General features: G+C 52.4%; 1 protein-coding gene across 1 annotated transcript in view; it reads right to left on the reverse strand.

The window, feature by feature from the left end:
• The window catches only part of LOC311231558 (NACHT, LRR and PYD domains-containing protein 3-like), a 75,590-nt gene extending 65,291 nt beyond the window's left edge, over nt 1-10,299 (reverse strand). The window contains exon 1 of the mRNA XM_084318181.1: nt 10,203-10,299. Within this exon, the coding sequence (XP_084174307.1) occupies nt 10,203-10,249 (47 nt within the window). The 5' untranslated portion in view covers nt 10,250-10,299. The remainder of the gene's footprint in view (nt 1-10,202) is intronic.
• Between the last annotated feature and the right edge of the window lie 235 nt (nt 10,300-10,534).

Consider the following 10,534-nt stretch of genomic DNA (forward strand, 5'->3'; position numbering starts at 1 on the left):
TCCTTAAAACACAGGGTGGGGCCACTCCTATGCCCTTCCGAGTCTGAATTTCTCGCGTAAAAAAAACAGTCAAGGGTCCTCAGGGCGTGAAGAGCGGGACGCTCAGTCAGTATTCACATAACTAGGGTTATAGGATAACCTTCGTTATGTTTCAACTAACTGAGCGTCCCGCTCTAGCCTATTGGGATCAAAAGGGGAGAGTGGATGCGCAGCCACGACAAATGCACCACCTGAGGACCCCGTATCGAACAGGGAGGAGTGGGAGTCCCGTCCCCCCGCCCGTCCTAACGAGGGGGGGGGGGGGGGGGGGGGGGGCGCAGTCAACTCCGACCAAAATGCGAAATAGGGATCAGTCACCCTAGGACGCACAACGTGAGTGGGACCGCGTGTGAAAAACGCACTCTGCGGTCCACACCCACACACTCCTGCTAGCCCACCTGATGCCTGGGTGCAGGAGAAGTCCCGGTACTCAGGACTGTCTGGGAGACCCCCAGTCATGTCCATGAGGTAAAACCTGACAAAAGGGGCCAGGGAGGACCAGGAGGCCACAGCGCAGATGTCCTCCACTGAGGCCCCCCCAAGCAGGGCAGCAGAGGCTGCCACTCCACGAGTGGAGTGTGCCCTGACACCTGCGGGGGGAACCTGTCCGGCCAAAGTGTAGCAGAGGGCAATGCCCTCGCACAACCAATGTGACAGGCGTTGCTTGGACAGCGCCTTACCCGTGTTGAGGTCACCGTAACAGACAAGCAGTTGACTGGTAGCCCTGAGGTCCTGTGTGTGCCTAAGGTACACCGTCAGCGGACGGACAGTCCCCCCAGGACCAGTTGGAGGTCCCAGCTTGGGGACAGAGCGCGTTCAACAGGCTTGAAGCACCCAGCAGGAACCGTCTCATGAGAGGGTGGCTGAACAGCGTTCTGCCCTCAAAGCCCACATGACAAGAAGATATAGCCGCGGTATACACCTTCACTGTCGAGGCCGACAGCCTATCCAGGATAGACTGGAGGATGGACAGAACAGAGTTCAGGGGACATGATACCGGGTCCAGGCTCTCAGCCTCACGCCACTCCTGAAACATACGCCACTTCCCTGCGTAAACCGCGGTAGTGGACAGAGCGCACACATTCTGGATGGTGTTAATCACAGTTGTGTTAAGACGCATCCCCTCTAAATGCAACCTCTCAGCAGCCAAGCCATTAGAGGCTGCCCCAAGACAGGCAGCCGAAACAACGTGCTGCGTGCCTGAGAGAGCGCCCGTGGCGACCAGGGGACAGGCAACGGCGGGGCCACCAGGAGTTGAATCAAGGCCGGGAACCACACGGCTGACCCCCTGTCCGGCGCAACCAGGATCAAAGTCCTGCACTCCTGACATACCCGCTCCAACAGCTGGGCTATCAGATAGATAGCATCCACTCCCAGAGGGGGGTTGTCCTTCCGACTGACTGAGAACCACAGGGGGCACTGGTAGGACTGACTGCTCGCAAACAGGTCCACCACGGCCTCCCCGAATTGGCACCAGATCTGTCTGACTATGCCTCGATGTAGTCCCCACTCGTCTGGGTGGGGACCTCCCTGTGACATCAAATCTGCACCCACATTCTCCTTGCCGGGGATGTGGAGAGCCCTCAGGCTGCGCAGATTGCGAGAGCGCACTCCCCCCTGTCTGTTGATATATGACGCCGACGTCGTGCTGTCCATCCTGACTAGAACGTGCTCGCCCACCACATGAGGGCGGAGCCGTTTGAGGACTAAAAGCACTGCCTTCAATTCCAACACATTGATATGTAGGGCAGACCGAGCAGGCCAGCTGCCTCCTACCGCCTTGGTCAGACATGTCCCCCACCCATCCTGTGAGGGAGGCGTCGGAGAAGACTGTCACGTGCGATGTCCTGCTGCCCATGGGGACCCTGCCGGTGAGGGCCCCCGCCCCCCAGTGGTCGAGGTCCCCCAGCACTGAAGCGGGGACTTTCAGCCGCTTCCACTTGCCTCTCACAGGGTCTATTTTCATACTGAAAAACCACCCCTGTATCCTCCTCGTAAAGAGCCCAGCGGGACCACAGAGTGAGCAGATGCCATCAGGCCGAGCAGGCGCATCACGAACCACGCCGTAACTGTCCTGCCAGGAGGGAACCCCCTGAGCGCACCGAGAATATCCTCTCGACGCCGCTCTGAGAGGGTTGCCCTCATAGACCTTGAGCTTAGAATCAAGCCCAAGTACTCCACCTGTTGGCTGGGAAGAGGAGTACTCTTCTCCCAGTTCACAGCAAAACCGAGGCTGGTGAGGTGTTCGACCACCTGCCTGGTGTGAGACCTGGCGACCTCCTCCGACCGGCTGAGGACCAGAATGTCGTCCAGGTAGAATAGAATTTGTATTCCCTGACGACGCATTGGTCCCAGCACGGTCTCCAAGCACTTGGTGAAAGTGCGAGGGGCCAGAGAGTAGCTGAATGGCAGTCTCTGGTACTCCTACGCTATTCCCTAAAACAGGAAGCGCAGGTATTTCCTGTGAGGAGGGAAGATCGGGATGTGAAAATACGCATCCTTGAGGTCTATGGAGGTGAACCAGTCTCCCACTCTGACAGCGCATAACAGGTGTTTGATGGTCAACATTCTAAACCTTTTCACCGCAATCAAGCGATTGAACGTGGACAGGTCCAGTATGGGTTTGATACCCCCCGTTTTCTTGGGCACCAGAAAATATCGGGAGTAAACACCACTCATCGCGTCCTTCCGTGGGACCGCAAAGATGGCCTGCTTCGCCAACAGAGATTGAATCTCGTCGGCCAGGGCTGCCGCTGCCGTGGACTCTGATAATAGAGTGTTTCAGAACCCAAAAAACGGAGGGTGGGGGTGTGCAAATTGCAACACGAGCCCCGCTCTCAACGTTCTCTCCATCCACACCGCCCCTCGGCGTCGGCTTCCGGTCGGGGTGCCACTCTACCATGTCTGGGCAAAACGTGCGACGTTCGCCAGTCCACTGCGGGAATCTGAAGAAAGTCCAGCGTAGGGCCGAAATCCCATCCGGACGCGCTGGGGAAAACCCGGGGGCTGGGGGAATTCCGGCGGTAGTCCAACGTTCTTTAGTTTCTCTTTCCTCTTCATAATGTTTCCACTGACTGATAGGTGCATCTAGCAAGAATCACGCGTGAAAAAAACGAGATGGGCATAGGAGTGGCCCCACCCTGTGTTTTAAGGAAACACAGGAGCAGGCGTGGCCACGGGCGAATGCAGGTGCAACTGGATTTTTTTCAAGGCATGCGCAATAAGCGCTCGGAAGACGAATATCTCCCAATAGGCTCGAGCGGGACGCTCAGTTAGTTGAAACATAACCATGAATACAAGTCAAGACTGAAGACTACGGGCGACCGTGAGGTGCTCCCTGTAAAAACCTACCTGTTTACCAGGTTAATAATATACCTGTTTACCAGGTTAATAACCTACCTGTTTACCAGGTTAATAGTAATAACCTACCTGTTTACCAGGTTAATAACCTACCTGTTTACCAGGTTAATAATCTACCTGTTTACCAGGTTAATAACCTACCTGTTTACCACGTTAATAATCTACCTGTTTACCACGTTAATAACCTACCTGTTAATTACAAACATCTCAAAACAAACTGGTCAGACTACTGCTTGACCTTACTCCTAGAACCCACCTCACCCCTGCCCACTTTGACAACCTAGGATGGCTTAGAGTAGACAACAGAGTACAGCAACTTGCAATGGGCCTGGTCTACAAGATACACTACACGACCAAGGTACCCATGTACATGTCAAAATACTTCCCAAAGGTCACAAAGGTCAGTGAATACCACGATCACAACACCAGAGGGAGCTCCACAAATCATGTTAAACCCAGATTCGGCTCAAACAAGGGACTAAACACGTTTCGCAATTATGCCACATCAATGTGGAACGCCCTACCTAAAGCTGTAAAGGAATGTGAATCACTACCCACTTTCAAAACCACTCTCAAGGAACACCTACGGGTGACTGCAATTAGAAACTGGCCCCTGTAAATATCCTAACCCAACCCCCTCCAATGTACAGTAAATTACCTAGTATGGTTGTCAATATTCCAATGTACAGTTTTGCTTGTACAGGTGTACAGTGTTTCCCCCCCCAACACCTCCTACCCAACCCCCCCCCACCCAACCCCACCTCCTCCAATGTACAGTTTTTACGTCAAATGTATATACTCCCTTTTCTCGACAATTTTTGTATCACAAACAGTACTGTATTTGCAAATCTGGTATGTCATAAATGTATAGATGTAGCAGTACTGTCTATCTGTATGTCATGTATGTCATATATGTCCTGATGAATTGAAAATGGGGGACCCTGATGTAAACAAGACGAAAGTCTTTCTCTGGTCTGCATCCCCTTAACAATTGTGTGTATTGAGCTGTACTGTACCCATTCTGCAATCTGTTCATAAAGTTTTCAATCAATCAATCAATCAATCAAGGGCTGTGTGTGTGTGGGTCATGAGCAGATAACAGACTCTTAAAGTTATCCGTAAAATGGACAACCACTAGACTGCTTACGCAGATATCTTAGGAGAGGGAAAAAATTCAACAACCGAAAACAACCTTTACAGGTGGAAATCTCAAAGTGAGTAATTAAGAAAATAAATCAAGTCCCAAAAAACAGTAAATAAAGAGGTATAGTATAAAAGTAAATAAGCCACAAGGACACCTCCTAATAAAGGAGTTTATATTGGAAAAAGTTAAACAATAAACCTCCACTAAGGGAGTTTATGTGTAGAATCACATGAGTAGCCTAAAATAAGAATGACTACCATAAAGCTCAATTCTGAATCAGAGATCAGACTACACTTCAATATAATGAGCGTGACCAAAAGGACAGCCAACACTAGTAAATGAAAAAGCAGTTGACACTGCGATCTCCAAACTTAAATAGACTCCACATGGCCATAGGCACAGCTGCACTGCATCAGGTGCAATCAAGCCCACACACCTGCCGACGCATGAGGCAATTAACCACAGGGAACAGGGATTGACAACTATCCCTCACAGAGAGGTGAAATAAAGCAAAAATAGACAGCTGTCCCTCACAGAAAGGTGAAATAAGGCAAAAACCATGACACCTACATGTTTACCAGGTTAATAACCTACCTGTTTACCAGGTTAATAACCTACCTTTTTACCAGGTTCTATTTCATTCTGGCTCCGCTCAGCGTCAGTCTGCACGCACTTCACTTCGTGCACGAGCACTGAATAAAAAATTCCACAATGTACCTTTACATACCAACATTTGTCTGGCCACACCCCTATCTGCTTACCTTCATAAGCAGGTGTGTGGTCACCTACTCGCCTCCTTCTTCACTTTCACCACAAGGAAGTGCCTTCGGTAGATACCCACACTTGACAAGGTTGTTAGTTGAAGAAAGTTGATACGGTTTAAATTTTTCTTGCTTTTTTCTTCGCTCATATATTCATAAGAAAAAAGCTAAGTCATAATGTCTACCTCGGAGGGTCGCGCTCGCAACGCCACTCTTCACCAGCGGTTCTCCATTGCCGCCTCTGTCGTGCGTCTTGGAGCGGGGTTGAGGCCTCTCTCGTGGTCCGCAGCCACGCCCGGTAGGCGTCCAATGGGTAGTTTGCCTCTCCAAGGAGCTGGTGCACCAGTGCCGTCTCCTGTGCGATGGCCTGGTTCCGGCTCTGGTTCCTTTGCTTCCGGGGAGTCGTCCGCTGTTGGGCGGCCGGTGCCTTTGGTTGCGGGGGATTTGAGACGCAAACTTTTTGCGTCAGCTCGCTCCCGTCGCAAGATGGTGGCTTGCAGACACGAACGGCCTGGTTTTGGTGAGTTTCTGGAGCCGGATGAGGATGCGTCTGTCTCTACATGGCCGATGGAAACAGAGGACTACATGATAGAGGCGGACGGGTTCTTGTTTGAAGGCCCGGTGGAGACATGTCTCCCGCCCGTCCAGGTAACACTGGAGGGGGGTGAGATGTCTCCTTGGGGTTCCTCGTCCGCAGATGTTGGGTTAGAACCTACGACTCGGCGGCGGGATGCCCTGCCATCAACCACATCAGAATGTGGCTCCTTAACCAGTAGTCTGCTGCATGTGAGGGACGCGGGCTCGGAGGGGGAAAGTATGCAGGGGGAACTGCGTGCTTTGTTCCCCGAGCTCATGGCGGCGGCGGCAGTCACAAACGGCGTGCCGCTGCCGCAGCCTGTTCCTGTCCCTGATGATCTCATAGGTCATCTATGGCAACATCGCCCGGTGAGAGGGGTGGACGTTGTCTACCCATTTTTCCCTTCAATGGCGGCCTACGTCCGTCAGGGACAGGTGGTCTCCGACATCATGGGCCTTACTCCCGCCTACGTGCAAGTCACGCGGGTGGCGGGTTTGGTAGACGGCATGAAGGAGGGCTTGATAGGCCGATGGCGGCGCTCCTTTGTCCTGAGGTGGTGTGGGAGCCGTTACGGAAGCCGGTTCCCCAAGGGAAATCGGCGAGGCGGTTGGTGTATTGGAGTGACCAGTCATTTATCTCCGGGACACAATCTCTAGCTGCCACTTCCAACATTGCGCAGCTGGCGAGATTCATGTCCGGGATATTGACGGGCGGCACGGAGCTGACTGATTTACAGCATGATCAGCTCGCCCAGTCGGCAGGAGCCATCCTGCATCTGATTCAGCCGCAGGCTATAGCCACTGGGAAAGTGCGCGCCCTGGCCACTCTGATCCAGCGCCACCTTTGGCTGGAGCAGGCGCGTGTGCTGGAGAAGAAGAGGACTCCCCTTCTGACGGCACCCCTCTCCGAGGCTGGACTATTCGGGTCGGCACTGCAGCTGATGACCTCAACCTGCAGGGAGATGCAGGAGGAGCGTTCCGTGCTCCAGCCTCATTTCCCCCCGCCCGATGTTGCCGGTGGAGTCAGACGGCCGCCGCGTCGTTGCGGTTCCTCCGCCATGGCCGCCGCTGCTACAGTACCACCGCCACTGCTGGACCTTCGGCGAAGAAGGCCAGGAGGAGAGAGGGCGCCTCCGCCACTGCAGCCGGCCCATCTACACCCGGAGGTGACGGTAGGGATCGTCGAGACCAGCCGCCGATCGTTTACCGTCCCTCCGGGGCTCCACGCGGCTCGTGGCAGGCGTTGCTAAAGTTCAGTTGACTTTTTCCCTGTGTGGTCCCCCCCTGTTCCCTTCCCGGCCCCACTATGATTTGTTGAAAAATAAAGAGTCCCTCCTAAGGAGGGACTGTATTTTTTGTTAACAAACTGTGTGTTTATTCACCAAACATATGATGGGGATGCAACGTGTGAATCTTTCGCTAGTATGGGTTTGATAGGAGGGCTAGACGTTACTTCATGTTAGAGCTTAAGCAAGGGCTGCAGCCTACACTCGGTTGAAAAAGGGTTTTTTCTGCCTCGACCTGAATCTTCACATAAAGGTAGAGGTTAGTTGTGTGCTCTGTTGCTTAAACAGTGATATTGAGATGCAACACTATTGTGTTGGTTTGCAGTAATGCTCTTATGAAAACGTATCACAGCTCAGCCGCTCTCTCTCTATCAGATTTTCTGTGTCTTACAACATAGATACGGGTGTCGGGTTCACACACACACAACTTGGCCTTGCTATAAACCCTGTTCACAGATGCGTCTGTGGCTAGCGTGCATTGGATTAGCTTGCGCTATCCATTGGCATTGCTACTGAAGGTATCATATGGCTGTTGTTGTCATATGCGAGGGTTGGGCTTGCGAGGGGGTACCGGATAAACCCCTCCTTCCCTCTTCTGATTGGTCAGGGGGTTTCTGGGACTCTCTTTTCATTCGGTCAGGGTCAAGCTGTTAGGCAGCTTGGCACAGGGGGGGGGGGGGGAAGGGTTTCCCAGACTCCGCACCTATCACAGGCGATTGAGTCTTGGGTTTCCCCCCGTCATAACAAACGTCACTAGGCTCGTTTCTATTAGACGCCGGCTTCCGTGAGTTTAGACCCATATGTACGGTCTATTGTTGTCAAGTTGTCGGGGCAGAGCGTAGGAACTTACTGTTCTACTACGCTCGATATACGTGTAACTTGAGTCGGTTGGTCACATGACTCAATGTTACCGTGACTTTTCAATCTATGGCTCACGTGGGAAGTCTCTCTGAGGAGTTCCGTCTCTCCTCTGTGGTGAAGGTGGCGGGATGTAAAAATGTAAACAATTTTTACCCTCGGCTGCGTCACGTGGGATTCATGTCAGTCGGTGTTTTTCTTTTTTAATAAAAAAGAGTGGAGAATATGAAGCACGACAACCTTCTTGTCGTTCTCCCAGGCGCCTTGAAGGATCAATGTGGGGTCTGGTTAGACTGTCCATTGATATGTTTTGGGTCCCGACGCATACATAGTGCTGGCTCGGGGTGTTTCTGTTAAGAATCATGCGGGAGGCTAGTACGCCTTGGTTGCTTGTTGTTAAAACAGCGTTTTTATAGGGCAACTGGGATGTGGGATTATTTCCTCTTCCGAGAGCCTGTTACTGGGTCTCGACGGATTCTCATTCATATCTGGGGGATGTTAACGGAATAGATCAGAACATAGTAGAGGGGTCTCACGCCCTTGGGGTGGGCCACTGAGCGCGGTATAAATAGGACCGTCTGGGTGGCGCCCTCTTTTCATGTTTTAGATCAACACGCATACCTGCCCCCTCTCCTGGAGTGGGCATGTCGGCGTGGTTAGGACACGGGACTGGTTCTGGTCGCGCTGGTCCAGGTTAGTTAACCCGTTGTCCGCCGGGGATGTGCTGTTCTGGTACCCTGAGGGACTTGTGCTTTTTTCGGGGGGAAAAATGCCGGGTCGGCCCGGGTGTCACGGGGTTAGGCGTTATGGAGACCCTTTGTTGGGTACACGTTGTACCTGGCACTATTATAAGGGTCTGGTTCTCCTTCTTTCGCTCCTCTCATGCATGGCGAAGAGGGGGCTGTTGGGGTGGTCTTCTGGACCTCCTCTGGTAACCCTGTGTGCTTCCCGAGCCGCCGGGCCCGGTCCGAAGTAATGTTTCGTTGAAACCGTAGGCCTGGGATAACCCTTTTTTCTTGAGGGGTTATAGGAACAATCACCGTATGTGGTACCAAGATGGTGGTTGATTCCCTGGTGTGTTGGAGCAGAGTCAACTCCCGGGTTACCCGGTTGAGTGTGCCCCTGCACGTTCATGACGTCTGCCAATCGTGTCAGCCTTCTCTGCCTCGACCCCTCTGGGTGGGTTTTTTTTGATGGAGGCTTTGTCATGGTGCGCAACAACGCCAGCATACGCCCCTTCCGCCGGGGGGGCTGTTTTCAGTTGACCCCTTTGGCGCCTGTCTCGTCCGCAGTGCTCCAGGCTCGGGTCTACAGCCTGTTGCCTGGTTTCCCCGGTGCGCTGCCTGCTTCCGTTGGTTAACCTTTTGAATGGTTTACGGCCATGCTGACTGCCTGTGTTGCAGGGTCAGTGTGCCAGGCGGTGTACTATTGGGGGAAAGGGCCCGCTCTTGGAGGGGCCCTGTCCGAATACGCTGGCGATGTGGGGGGCGGTGTCACTAAGTGACCGCCTGGTGGGGTCTTGATGCCTGGCGTCATTGACCTCTCCGGGCCCCCCTTTTTCCAGGGGATCCAGTCCCTTCAGTGGGTCTGGGTCTTCCTTCGCGCTCCGCTGCTACGGCCTTGCCACGGGGTTGAGTTGCTCTTGACCCCGTGATTTTGGGGGCAGTAACAAGGGTTGTTCCTTCCGTTCGTTCCCTGGTGGCATGCGGGTTGTGCGTGTGCGTAGTCGTGGGGTCAAGCCACGATCTGCTCACCCTGTGCGTTGAGTTGCTTGAGTTCCTCTTCGCACGGTCGGATCCGTCTCCCTCCCGTCCTCCAATAGGGAGGGTATCCCTCCATTAGGGAGGGTCGGAGGGCTCGGTCCTCCCCCGGTCTGATGGTATAAACCTACCTGATCGCAGACCTGTTTGCCAGGCCTTTTAGCTTTTAAACTGGGCTTTTTTAGCCTGGATAGTCTGATCTCACACCTACTCGGTTTCATGTTGTATATTTACTTGTAAACGTACTTGTTTAATCGTATTTGTCGTATATGTATTGCTTTCTTTTTTACCATGTTTTTACTGTGTTTTATTTATAGTGCCATCACTTTGTTTAAAATGTGCTTTAGGAATAAAAAGGTACTTACTATGGAACTCTAGGATATCAACAGATTATCTTGAGATGAAAGAGCGTTCTCACCCTTCTGCTGACTCATCCGTGTTTTCTTTAGTAGGAGGACCTTCCATGTTATCATCCCTCTCTTCTGTCCTCCTCTCCTGCACCTTGTCCTCAGCTTCTTCTTCCATCAGGCGTTTGACTTCAGTGTCTGCCGTCTTTCTGTACAAATATATAAAAAGAAAAAGAAAAATAGTTTATTCAAAGCTTATAGCACAAGTGATACAATATGGGGGGGGTGCCACCCGGTGGGTATGGATATAAAATGTTTATCACGGTATATTTAGATTGTTGGATGGTAACTGTTTATATCACTGTATATTTATTTGTTATTGACCATTGTTAGGATGTGGCCA

The sequence above is a fragment of the Notolepis coatsorum genome (genome assembly GCF_963971535.1).
Source record: "Notolepis coatsorum genome assembly, chromosome: 7".
In the NCBI taxonomy this organism is placed as follows: domain Eukaryota; kingdom Metazoa; phylum Chordata; class Actinopteri; order Aulopiformes; family Paralepididae; genus Notolepis; species Notolepis coatsorum.